This window comes from Mastacembelus armatus, chromosome 14, assembly GCF_900324485.2.
Source record: "Mastacembelus armatus chromosome 14, fMasArm1.2, whole genome shotgun sequence".
Taxonomy (NCBI): Eukaryota; Metazoa; Chordata; class Actinopteri; order Synbranchiformes; family Mastacembelidae; genus Mastacembelus; species Mastacembelus armatus.
The window spans coordinates 22161300-22175357 of record NC_046646.1 but is presented as its reverse complement, the minus strand read 5'-3'; the positions used below and the strand labels follow the sequence as shown (position 1 = coordinate 22175357).

The window sequence follows — 14058 nt, the reverse complement described above, 5'->3', positions numbered from 1 at the left end:
AGCTGGAAATGGGGAAATAATGGAAAAACAGCACACAGCACATAATTTGTAATTGGCTGATTCATAGTTTTTCTAATTGCACGATCATGAAAGGATCTTCAAACTAATTTTTATGTAATTAAAAAGCTTTACTTTCACTTCGGCAGGTGGGCACAGACGTGAGATTTTAGAAATATTTGTAGAGCATCAACACTTTGTCAGCCAGTTTCCTGTCAGCTCTTCTAAAGAGAAGACTGTGAGAAATACTGACCTTAAGAATTAGTAGAAATGCATCACTACACATCTAATCTAGAAATCAACGACACATAAAATACGCAAACACACGTAAGAACAATCCTTAACCACATCCACTGACAACACACACAGCAAGAAGTGAAGGTAGACTCACTCCAGAAAACACACACACACACACACACGTCATCAGGGTGTAAATTACCTTACAGTGTCAGATCAGTCCATCATGTATGATCACATACAGTCATCTCACTGTCTCTGCTGCACACAAATCAACATGAATGGAGATAATTAACTAATACCTGCAGTTTACATGAGCTGTTTTTGTCTCAGGGGATAAATATGTGCTGCACAGTGTCAAAAACAGCTCAAGAGACTTTGTAGTTGTTGTTGAGTATTTTTAGCTCCTACACTTTGTCTTCTCCTTTTTTCAGGTAGGGCTTTAATAATAAAAGTCACGCTTGTTTGCTGGATGTCTGGAGACATGTGACCAAATTCACACACACTTGACTTGAGAAAAATCTGATCTTGAGTTGATTTTGACCAGATTCATTTCATAGATCAAACTTAAAATAGTGAATAATTTGCCAACAGTTGTTTATCCTAAGTCTTTATTACACTGCTAATCAAATGATTCAGTTTGATGAAGATCCACAGATTTCATATTAAAATCTTTATCTCAATCTAGTCTCAATTATGTGGCATGCTGCTCATGAATGCAGATTCCTGGTTATGTAAATGTGGAAAATACTAAAGAGGTAGTGACTGGTTTATGAAACTGCTAAAGAGGATGATTATTGACAGTAATGAAGAGGAAATGAAACAAGACTAATTCCCACAGGTCATGTGATTTCTAAAAAAAAAAAAAAAACTCTCTCTCACAGAAACCCAAAAAATAAGAGAATCACCCCAGAACATCGGTTGATTTCCTCCAAAACGACTGCAAATAAAACCCCAAATTTGGTTTCCTGCTGAGGTCAAATTTAGCATGTGTTTAATGACAAACAGCTATAGAATTCAGATTAAAATGAAAAAGATGTTTCAGTGCGTGAACTCTGATACTGTCAGAATATTTTCTCTGCTTTTTGCTTTTTCCTAAACCTTGACCTTCCTTATTCCTTAGGAAAACATCATGAAAAAAATCAAATCAATACATCTGCAGGCACGTAAATAAAAACGCGTCTGTATTATTACATGCTTCAAAAACGAGCCAGTGAAGGTCACGAGCTCTTGCTTTTATGATGCTAGTAAAGGGCCATTTTAATTACGTTCTCTAAGGCTTTTTAATTATTTGAATACATCTACACATACTTTTAAATAATAAACCCTGAATCTCTACTGAGCCTTCTGAAAACTGCAGACTGAAAGGCAGACAGTTGTTCCACAGCGGACTTTGAAACGCTTCCCTGACCACAGACACAGGAGGGAGGAGGGATCAAATATGTCTGCAGGTGGTGAATGTGGCCCAGTAACCTACAAACTGTGTGATGTGGGTCTGTGTTGATGAGTCTTTGCTAAACGACCACCGAAAATCTAAATAATGACAGAGTCGGCTACACATCACATAGCTGCTGTAAATTACACACTACAGCATATCCAATATCCATTGAACATGACTGAGTTTGATGCAGTTGCTTGTCATATTATTTTATTGAGAGGTAGTTTCATGTGTTAGGAATGATACATATATATATATATTTGGTGAAGGTCTACTGGTGGTCGGACAAAGACAAAACATCTGCAGAGTTTCTGGCATTTCCCAGTAAATGTAATTTAACTCAACACCTGACGAAGGCTCCTAGACTAAAACACTGCACCTTTAAATTACATGCTCTAAGACTTACACGCGTTTTACTGTTTTTTCCCTGAGGCACTGTAGCCGAGGACATCCAGACTCCTCCTCCTCGTTCCTGTGTCCGTGGTCAGGGTGAAGGAAGACGGTTAATCTGGCTTTCAAAATGCTTTGCCACATTTTGTCAAACTTAAAAATTTGGTTGGCACCATGGTTAGCACTGTTGCCTCACAATACAAGGTTCCAGGTTCAAATCCCGTCTGCACACAGTTCTCCCTGTGTCTGTGTTGGCTCCAGCCCCCCACTGCAACCCCAAATTGGACTAAGTGATATAGAGATTGATTGGATTAAACATTTCTGTCATTAGTGTCAACCATATTTTTAAAACAGTAAACAATGTGTGCAGCATTAATGAGTAGCTATATGTGATATCTGTGTGTGTGTGTGTGTGAGAGAGAGAGAGAGAGACTGCCTGTCACTGATTAACTATGGGCTGTGAACTCACATCTGGGAGGGCTGGAGAGCTGGCTCTGTAAACAGAGACACAGGAGAAACTCAGTGGTTTCGCTCCACAGGCCAGTGACTCACCTTGGTGCAACATCCCGCAACTCACACACACATACTGGGGTCCAAACAGTTGTTTCTAGAAACCTGTCCTTTTGTCTCGGTTTCTCGCTTCCTCCCTTATTAAAACTTGACAAACGAAGCCTGACCTGACCTGACCCTGTCTCAGTGCTGTCGGACTTGGAAAAGCAGATACACGGCAGCTGAATTTGTTGTTAACAGGCTTATTATGAAACAAACAGTGACTCAAGCACAATTTTCAACGTCATTTGTCCCCTCGACAATCCCCTCAATCCCACCAAACAATGACCTCCTCCAGCACAAAGAGACAAAGTGCGTGAGCTAAAGAAAGTCTGACTCTACTTGACTCAACCTCAGAACGTATTGGAGGATGTTTCTTCTTCCAGTCATTCACCATTGGGCCGTGAAGCAGCGAATCAAAGCAAATAAAGCTGCTTTATAGGTGAATATCAAATCCCATTGTCCTAATTAAAAGTGGGCCGGAGCAGATCCATCATGTTGCTTTATGGCACAGTGGGCCATTATTAATGCATGAAAACAGAAGATGAACACAAAAATGAAGTTGAAGCTCTGTGGAAAAAAAAAAAAACATCCTCCATTATGTTTGACCTCTAGCATCCTCTTGATGACAGGAAGCGTGGGAGGAATTATGGGAAATGTGGTCTTAATTTAGAGAAACACCAGTATCACCACCTGAGGTTTACAACCGTCTCGACTTCTCTTTCTCGTTGTTTTTCACATTAACTGCTGCAAAGCTCAGGGTAAGTGAAATAACTTAGATTTATCTGAATTACTGTGACTGAAGGAGAAAAAAGTTCATACCAATCAAACACACCCACACTTCCTTTATCAGCACCTGTCTCTTACTGCTCTACCGGCACCCCTCCTACCTTCCTCAGTCTGTGCCGGAAAGAAATAAGTGGATGAATAATTACAGGTATAAAGACCTCAGGGCAATCCAAAGGGGCTTTTTCCTCTTCTGATATTCTTTTAAACATTTCCGCCTCTCGAAATAGTCGTCTGAACAGTTTCTTCTTAGATAGTAAGTGTGCTACTTCAAAGTCGGCAGGGTGATGAGGACGCTCTTGTTGTCATTTGTATTTTAATGTCCCCAGCCCCCCTTTCCCCTCACTCTATAATGCTCTCTTTACCTCTCCAGCCCTCCCTCCGTACAGTCTGTTACAGCTTCTTTATCTCTCTCCATCCACATCTATTTTAATCTGTCGCTCATATTTCCTGTCCCTCTTCAAAGCAGCGGGGTCCCCCCCCCCCCTCACTGCAGCCTTGAAAGTATTTCTCTACTGGAAATATTAAACGTCTTTCCTTATTGAGACTTGCTGCTTCAATATACACATTAGATGACTTATTGTCTTTTTACTCCAGGTTAGCACTGAAACAATTGATGTGCAGGTCAGCAGAGGTTAATTGATTTAAAAGTTAGGATTTTTCAAACAAAAATGATAAGAAAAGCTTCTCAAATGTGAATATTTGCAGCTTGTATGTAAAACATGACCTCAGAACACGTCACCTTGACTGGCAATAACATAAACACTATTTTAATAAGTGCAGAATGTTACAGCAATGACCTGTTGTTTCTGCAGGACAGTTTCAAGGCTAAAGGCCTAATGAGAGGTCTAATATGTTCTTCTTAATATATAATCAATGCAAAATGATAAGAGAAAGGAAATAAAAATGTGATGTGAAAGACGACACTTTTTCTTGCTCTCAACACAAAAAACTGAAAAAAGAACAAGGGGTTTTTGCAGAACGTAGAACAATAATAGGGATTTGTTGTCCCATCATCAACCTCGTTTCACTCAGTAATCTCAGTCTTACACGACCATAATCTTGCACTTACATACGTTGCAACAATGGTGAGTTAAGGCGCTGCCAGTGCCCGTCATTAGTAGCTTTTAAAAAACATTTTTACTCAGATATATGAATGGGAATGTGGACAGTACTCCAAATGTTTTGTCTTCACATCGATGTTTAAAAAATAGTCGTGATTAGGACAATTGGAGATGCAACATTTCACTGTTTTCTAGTGAAAGCTGCTTTTCTTTTAGGCCTCTTAAATCCGAGCGCCGCGGTCCTTATCGTAGCCAGTCAGAGGCAGGGAGGCCCCAGCACCGCTCATCCCAGCCCCTGGGTCTGTGTGAAGTGTGGATTAGGGAGGCCTCAGCCTATATTGCTGCCATTGTTTACCAAGGGACTAGGGGCTGGCTGAACAACCCCCCTGTCGACACCACAATACAATGGAAAACAAGGAAATGGCAAGTTCCTAGAGACTTGCACACACACATCACTCCCTTGATCTTGGAGGATCGACCTCGTACTATTTGGGAAACACGAGGAGGAGAAAGGAGACGGGGAGGGGACAGAGTTTTGGACTGATGCAAAGGAAAGATGGAGGCTTATGAAAATAGTTTTGGGGCTACAGTCTTTAAATTTTCTCTAAATACTGAGAAAAGCAAACAAACTGTCAGTTGAAGTAGGAAAACACAAACTGCTATTTCCTCGCATGTTTTGGAAACTCTAACAGAGCTGGCTGGGTGTAGGGAAAGCCATGAAGGGACATTTTGACAGTTGAAATACTTTATATTTTTCAAAATACAATGCAGCTGAGACCTTAGTGTTAGAAATGACGAGGTTTTACCCCTACCTTTCCCAAACATAAACAGTCTTCCTGTCAATTTTTAATTTTGGTCTGTGAAATGAGATGTCAAATGTGCAGGAAATTCCCCCAAATACCAGGACGATGCTGCTTATGTACACTGAGCTGTAAAACACCAACCTGTAACTTCCAGTGATTGAGTTTAAAAAGCATTTTGAACACACATTTTACTGTTATCCCAAATTCAGTGATTAATACAGTAAATCCCCTACGGCCGGTGTCCAGGTACAGTGAGCGGGAAAGGGTTTTAGAGCGGTGTGTTGTCTTCGAAGCTTGTTGACGTCGTCGTGTGACCACAGCTTCCACATCACAGGGAGTTTCACAGCCTCTCTGACAGCGAATAAAACTGCACTCAGCCGAATATCAGACAATAACCTGCCAACAGGTCTCCACTGAGAGCTCTTCACCATATCCTCACAACAAGCAGTTCAATTGGGTTTTCAAGGCTTTTATTGGAGCAAGTTAAAGCTGCTCTAAATACCAGAGTCAATGCAAAAACGCAGATATTTCAAACCAAATGACTGACACTAGACAACAAACTCATAGACAGATGGCTGGCAAAGATCACTGATAAAAATCTAGTCTAAATACTTCAAATACCACCATTTACCACCAATAATCGCTTCTGTCAGTCACTGGCCACTTCAGAAAAAAGTACAGTTTTTGTTTTAGTGGGTAAGCTACCCGCTAATCTCCATCCACAATCAGCCAACTTCCACTGCTGCATTTGTGCCGCGCTCTAACGTGCAGGTGTTTTCTGATCTGCTGGGATTTGCTGTGCTGTCGGAGCTCGTGTCCACCACATCATTCATGTGGTGCTTCACATTAAAAGTCTTCCACCACCGTAGCCTGACGGGAGTTTACTCTGAAGTCTAGCTTGAGTGATGGAAGTAAACTGACAGCTGTTAACCCTGGTCTTATATGTGGGGAGTTTTGGTGGAGACCACTGTTTTTGGTAAACCAGCCATTGGAAATATCAGATTGGATGGATGAAGCAGTGCAGCTCACAGGAGCCATAAAAATCCACTGTTGTATAAAGTCTGATGTATTGCAAACCAAAAATACTTGCACCTTCTCCTCCACCCCCGTTAATAACCATTACCAGCCACTAATATCAGAAGCTGTAGGGGAAACACTGGCTCTTAGTCATTTGCGTGAGTCTAGTGATCTTTATTAAGTTGATATTAATGCAAATAGGCCGAGACACAGTGTGTCTTCTTCCTCCATCCTTCCCCACCTACTCTCTCCTTGTCTTCTGTCAATCCATCCTCTGTCCACTTTTCATTAAACGTCTTTACGAACCACAAACAGCGAACAGCAGCAGCTACAAACCATGTGATAACTGCACAGCTCAGCATAGTCCAATCTATATCGGCTCAGCTGTGCAGCAGCAGCACTCCAGACCTTTTACATATTCAGAAAGTTGCTCCAAAACATTTGAGCAAGGTGGATGCTTTCTGTCAAACCAGTGTGATATTCACGTCCTTATTACGCTGCGCTGTAACTCAAGATTAATGGGGCTTTCGAGCTCTGTTCAAAGAGTTAAAAAAAAAAAAGTGGAGAGAGTTGAATTGGAGGAAACAGACAAGAAAAGAGGTGGATGGGTGGAAACGGCTGATATAAAGGAAAGATGGATGGATGGAGATGAGAGAAAAATACTCTGTTACATTAACTGTCAGGGTTTGACTCCTCGAGACGACAAAGACTCGTGATCCCTTCAAACACACAGTGCACTGTAATCCACAGCAAAATACACAGCCAGTGATGGCCTGACACACACGCTGCATCCACAAAGCCTGGCTACACACACACACACACACACACGCGCGTGACGCATGCAGCGAACATTAACACACAAAACACACCATGAACCTCGAATACAAACACAAGCTTAAGGCAACAAACATGAGGAGAAAACACACAGACGAAGACACACACACACACACACACACACAAAGCGTCTTGAAACCTCGGATACATACAAATTAATTAAACAACAACAACACACACACAATATGCAGCACAATATGTCTTACACACTCTGGGTAAAGCTTTATCCAAAGACAACAAACTGAGGGAATTTAGTCATATCTCTGAACCCCACAAATCTCCGACTTTGGCCACTTCCCCTGAAAGCATGGCTGATATCTCCATTAATATAACAACAGTGAAATGGTCCATGACATGCTGTAATAGGAGTATTATCACTGAATAGGATGAGGGGGGAATATACTGTTCAGTAGCTTCTCCAGCGTGCAGCCGCTTTGTAAAAGCAACTTCTCAACAGAGATTAGAAGCTTTTTACACAAGATGTTAAAATTAACACCAGAATAATAAGAGACATGGTTTATATGTCTGATGTGGGTGAACATGGAAATGATGTGTTCATCTTTTTTTTTTTAAAACAACAGCTCTAGGAAATCTCTTCGCTCTGGTTGTGTGACATGCAAAGCACTGGGTTGTGCTTCCTTAGGGTGGCTGTTAATCAATTAAACCTCTTTTCTGGAAGTCCAGAAAATTCAGAAACCATAAATAACCAAATAGAAAAGTGGCTCGACTTGCAAATGAAAGATAAACCCACATGGTTTACCCAGGAGAGTTCAGGGAGAGACGCAGACAGGCAAATATTACAATTAATATCTGGCTTTCAGTCTTTACGCTGATGCTCTCACAATGAGTTCAACAGTTTACTGCAGTTTACAGGAAAAGACAAAGGTTTTGAGAAACAATGAAGAAAAAAATCTACATTTTTTTATTAGAGCTTAAACAATAAATGCAAGAAGCTAAAAATCCTTAATACTTCTGATAAATATGCTTTCATCTCCCTGAATGTGAGCATCTGCTGCTTTTTCACTGAAGATCTTTGGGTCTTGTTCTGTTTGTCAGATAAACAAAAACAACCAGGAGGCGTCACCCTGGCTCTGGGAAATCATCACTGTTATCTGACGTTCAACAAACTAAATGATTACTCAAAAACATAACAGACAAGCTTCATCACTTCTTAGAATTGCCTACAACATGGAAAACAAGCAGTAAAAAGGGAAACTTTCAAAGTCATAGTGCTGCGACAGAAAGACAGCAGCCAGACGTGGACACAGCACACAGACAGGCATGTGTTGCCTTGTCCCTTATTAAGACCACGACACTGGAAAAACACCAAGCAGCCTTTTTTTGCGTCAGTCTCCCAGAGCTACAGTTTGTGATCCATCTCTCCCATCCATAATCGTCACCCCCACCCCCCCAAACCCACTAAACCACTATTCTCAGCCCTTTCAAGTGGCAGGTAGACAGGGGCCTGATATGCTGCTGCCGCCCCACAACCAGCGGGCTAATTACAAGGGAAGCAGCAACAAGTGAGCATTGTGTGGAGTCTCGAAGACACATAGGGAAAGAAAGTGTTCTTTATCTTGCCACCGCCAATTCCCCTACACCCCACCCTCAGCAAAAACCATCTCGGAGGGGCTTTGCAGTCGGCACTCCAGGGTTGGAGGGAGACAACCGAAGGGAGGAGTGTGAGACAAAGGTGAACAAAGCAGAGACACACTGATGAGTGACAAAATACCATCACACTTGCTCACCGTGTTTATCTAACACAACGCCGGATGTACCGTGTTACTGTGCAAGATGAGAGTAAATAAGTTTAAGGAAATATGCTCTGTCGTAGCAGTGGTTCATTCAGTCACAGTCTAGGGTTATGAATAAAAGACTTAGGGGAAAAACTGGTTTCCTGGGAGATGCTTATGTAAATATTGTGTGTGTGTGTGTGTGTGTGTGTGTGTGTGTGTGTGTGTGTGTGCCGCATTCACACACTTCATGTGTAAAACTAAGGCCTGAACAAGTTGAGCTCATGTTGTGTCAGATTTTCTCTCCAAGAGAAAAACCAAAGCACTTTAAGAGGCCGCTTAAACTTTCCACAGCCTACCGATGTTTTTAGCCAGTTCATATCTGACGGCTTGACGTCAAACAAGAGGAGCAAATAAATGACTTCAGAATAAAAGCAAGGTATAGTCAAAGCAAAGGTATAAAAAAAGGATCCCTAATCAGCATCATTCTACTTAACTTCGCACCGCACAACATACATTTATCTTCCCATCGATTAGAGCGTGAAAAATCAATTTAAAAATTGCAGGGAATTATTTTTATAGGAAAATACAAAACAACAAAGAAGCTTTTATTTTTGTTTACCCTTCAACAAGCCATTCAAAATCTCCCATGACCAACCGCAGGGTCTTGACCCAGACGCCGAAGAAGACATTGATGCGAAACACTCAGAAACATCAAGGTGTCATTAGCAAATCACATTTTCTGGCCATGAAGCAGATTTTGTGATACAGCAGATTCCTAATTGAGTGTGTGGCTCATATCAGAGCAGCCTACAGTACATGTGATCTCAGGAACAGGCAGCTCTGCTGTTCAGCAACGCCTTGTCTCCCAGAGCAGGGGGTTAATTCAGGCAACAGGATTACACAGCATGTGAAAAATGAATTAGGCACAACCGCTCATGTTTGGTGCAATTAGTCAGCCTATCCGTGGATATTGGTTGTTATGGGTGACTTCAAGGGATTTTCTGATTAATTTTTTAAGGGTGTCTGGCTGGATGAGTGATACTGCATACTTGAACTCCTTCCACCAGTCTTTCTGATGTTTTTACAGCTATTAAGGCAGCAACAAATCTCTCGTCATTCACTCCCAGTACAAACAGATGGGAAACGTCATGTGAAAAGGTTCACGATGACGACATCAATCATACTCCAACTGCATCAAAGTCGTAAACAAAAACAGGGTTCCTTCATGAGGCTGCGGCGCTTTGATTTGAGCTCGCTCAGTTTTAAATACTGTGTTTTATAAGGCAGTTAGTGGGGAAACACAGCTCAAAGCCAAATTTAAACACATGCAGAGTTTGTGACTGGTTAGTAACTCACACTTTGACCTGAACTGTTAAACTCCAGGCATGTTCTGTTACTGTACTGACACCAATGGACTCTTTCTGCTCTGCAACTGAAGAGGTGAAGGTCGTGTTTCTTGCTCTTAAGCAACAACTGACACCAGATCTCGATCACATAAAGCAAAATGATCTAACTATTATCAGTGTTTAAAACAAAAATCAATGAATATTTATTTGCAGTCAAACGCTGACTAATCAGAAAGAACCATTAGAAACGACGTATGAAGTGATAGATGCTGTTTGAGGGGGAACTTGAAACACCACATGCAACTAAACAGTTTTTACAAATGAAAAAGAAAAAGCAGAAATGTCCAGAAGAAATATTGATTTAACTTTATCTTTAACAACCAGTGGAATCACCAGCATTGTCATAATCCCGCCGTCTCTGCTCTTTACTCTTGACTTCTGGCAGCTGAGGATGTATTTGCTTCTGCTAAAAATAAAATTAAAAAAACAGCCAGCGGCCGTGAGCCTGAAAACTTTTCCATCCCTGTGTTTCCTTTCTTCTTACTTCATCTGCAGTGCTGAGCTGCTCTGCCAACAGCATCACCACCGAAGTTAAAAAGTTCATCAAATAACACTTCCCCCCCCCGAAGCACGAGACCATGTGTTCAGTGTTTGGAGCATAGAAGACAAGCGGTAGCTGAAGTGCACCAGCTTGCACTGGGGTCCAGAGCAGGACGTGCACAGGGGTAAAGACCTTCAGACTGGCCACGAGACGAGAAACCATGCAGGCAGCAGGAGAACTCAAACAGAAGAGCACTTACAGAGGGTGAGCTGTTTGGGAGGTAGGGGTCAGGCAGCATCAGGAACGGATACCCAGGGTACCCCGGCGTCTTGTACATCCCTCCATCTTGCTGCTTCGACACTGAAGCCACACGTGAAAAAAAAACCACAGTTAGAAAAACCTTAAGAGCATTTAAACGGGACCATTTCTAATGTCTGTGTGCAGAAATCATTTTGTTTTGGTCTCTGAGAGGACAGGTGTCAGTATGGTTTCTAAAAGCTGCTTATGGAGTAACAGAAGTTTTTTTTTGGTAAAAATATTGAGGATTAAAATAAATCTGATACTTACTCCCACAATGCAAATAAAAGCGTTTAGCAGTGTGCCTCAGAACAAAAAGAATCAATAACCGTGCATACAAAGTAGGACGACTATTTACAGGTATTGGACTTACTACATGTTATATCGCTGTATGAGCGCAGACTGCAGTGCTTGAGACAAAAGCGTTACAACCGCCACCTACTCTGAGAGGCGTAAACTCCTGTAGCCTATGTGTTAATTTATCTCTCCCCACCGCCCATTTTGAGCGTAGAGGGCCCCTCTGTGGGTCAGCTGGAACTGGGTTATGACATGGTCTCTGTGAAACACCCCGACATATTCTGCTGTTCCAGTCTAATCACATTATTACTGACTTCTCTCCAAAGGTGCCAAAACGTTTTAACGTGGCCACTGCCGGTGACAGAATATCGGAATATGAACTAATGCTGTGACACCTTTCTGTGGGTTTCACTTGTTGAAGCCTCCTGAAAAGTCATGTTTGTGACTGTAAATGCAAATTTGATGAGAACATTTATCCTTTTAGAAATGATTGAGATGAGATGAGATGAGAGGAGCACACCCTTTGGTAATTAAAGCTGACGTCTATGCATTTGAGAAAATGTGTCTTCTACCAGAGAGGATCCTTTAGGTTAAAATGAACCTGGGGGGATCTGACTGACAAAAACTATCACAGTGTGAAGAAATGTGAAGAGTGGGCACCAAAATAAAGCGTGTGAGTCTAAAATGCAGATCACACACACACTGTAATAAACTCATGTATCTCATTGCAGGACATTGAAAGCAGGTCATTTCTACTTCAGTCTGTTGAGTTGTGCTAATTTGAAACAGAAACAGGAAATCTGGGCCCAGTCTTAGATTTGAGAGATAAAGCAGAGGCTGAAGACTTTTGCAGTGAACACCTGAAAACAAACTCTTAGTAGTTTTAGTGCAGCAACACGTGTCCTCCGTGACCAAAACAGTCCCTGCTGGGGGGGGGGGGGATTAGTCTCCAGTGTTTTCTCAGAGGCTACTCAAACCGGATGAGACCGAGATGTGTAAATGTTTTTAGTTTCCTTCTTTTTTCTTCTTACCACCGTCCAGATGCTCCCGGTGTTTCTCTGGGAAGCCCCTCTGCTCGCCCTGATGTCCCCGCCTGACCGCCTGGAAGGGACCGACAACAAATACGCGGTCAGATAATCCACAAAAAGCAAAGGAAACGCGATTCAGCGGAGGAAGAAAAACCACATAGTGTCAGTGAGAGTGACTTTGCATTGTGTGTTTGTTCAGCTATGATGTGCCAGCCCTGTCCTGTAGTAAACCTGTAGTAGCCCCGAGAGTTTTATTGGTGCGACCCTTCAGGCGATTCATTGCGCGTTTTGGTTTCATTCAGCGCTTGTCAGCACCGTGTAAAGTAAAACAAGCTCTTCCACACGGACACACGCTCTCTCTGTGTAAATACAGCCTCACACACTCGGAGCCACCTACCGCTGCGTTTGGACTCTGATTTATTTCCGACTCGTTCACCAGAGAGGACTTCAGGTCGGCCAGGTCTCTCTCCGTGAACGCGTTTTCTTGGATTTTCTCCTCCTGCTCTCCTTCGTCTTTGAACGCTATCATCTCATCATTGGCTCCCAGGTCGTCCCCGCCGCCGCTGCTGAGCTGAGGCATGTCTGCTCCCCCCGCTGCACTTACAAAACAATAATAACAAGAAGTATAAATAAAGAAAGGACTCAGAGGACTTTTGTGTTAGATCTCCTCAGTCTGGGGCGCCTCCAGAGTGCAGAAACCCCCACCACATACAGAAAAAAGTTGGCGTCCCCCTGCAGCCTGCTTGGTAGAGGACTAATGTTTCCCTACAACAGCAAACAGCTCATTTGAGCCTGAGACAAGCCGAGGAGTCCCGACATCAAAGGGCGCCGACCGGATGATTGACAGGTCCGATGACTTGTTGGGGGGGTTGTACGATTGTTTCTGCAGAGGGATCAGCCTCTTAAAGAGACTCCACCTCTCAGAGCTCGGCTCAGCGGGCGTTATTCATGACTTCCAGCGGCGTGCTCGGTCCCCTGGCTGCCAGTGCCTGCTGCTGCACTTTACCATCAGTCCGCACTGGACTCAAACTGCGCTCCGAGCGCAGCAGTGCAGGTATGCGCACACAGGCTGCGGGCGACAGGGTCATCCTGATGATTACGACTGACTGTGCATGTCTACTGTTTTCTGCACATTTGACTCTCTTTCACTTGAATGTGTCTGTTTTATTCTGCTCCTCTACCTGTTGTTGCCCCACAGTAATTATAAACTTTGGGTTATTAGTTAAAAATTAGTGCATCAGCAAGAATCTAAAAATATAGTAGCATAACACAGTCTTTACTGAATTCATTAATTTTTTTTAAGAATTTCAGTCTATTGTGTTTTAATTAAGTAAAAAAATTAAATGAAGAACTTGCATTGAAATTTTTACCAGATTCAACAGTTCAACTGAATATTTCTCAAAGCAGCTGCAGCGAGAGTTATTTTGTCCCCTCATCTTATTTTATTCTGATTTTATTTTGTAAAATGATAATCACTGACTCCCATAATCCCATATAAAAGTATTTTACAAATTCTACCTTTTTTCCATTAATGTGTTTAAAACCAAATTATCTCCAAATGACCAAACCATCCTGCAGCTTTGGCTTTGGACTGATGTAATTATATAAAACAGCAATTCATCTACCAATCAATTGATTATTTAAACAGGAAGTTAATCTGCAGCTATTTTGATATTCTACTCATTGTTTATGCCACTG

General features: G+C 42.1%; 1 protein-coding gene across 6 annotated transcripts in view; it reads right to left on the bottom strand.

The window, feature by feature from the left end:
• The window catches only part of tcf7 (transcription factor 7), a 62134-nt gene extending 48927 nt beyond the window's left edge, over window positions 1–13207 (bottom strand). For 2 of the 6 annotated variants that reach the window (XM_026328017.2, XM_026328019.2), the window contains exons 1-3: window positions 12758–13207; window positions 12364–12433; window positions 10998–11098 (exon numbers count right to left, since the gene is read on the bottom strand). In XM_026328017.2, the coding sequence (XP_026183802.1) occupies window positions 10998–11098; window positions 12364–12433; window positions 12758–12940 (354 nt within the window). In that variant the 5' untranslated portion in view covers window positions 12941–13207. The remainder of the gene's footprint in view (window positions 1–10997; window positions 11099–12363; window positions 12434–12757) is intronic. The other 4 variants (XM_026328016.2, XM_026328013.2, XM_026328018.2 and 1 more) reach the window with 2 other exon arrangements.
• Between the last annotated feature and the right edge of the window lie 851 nt (window positions 13208–14058).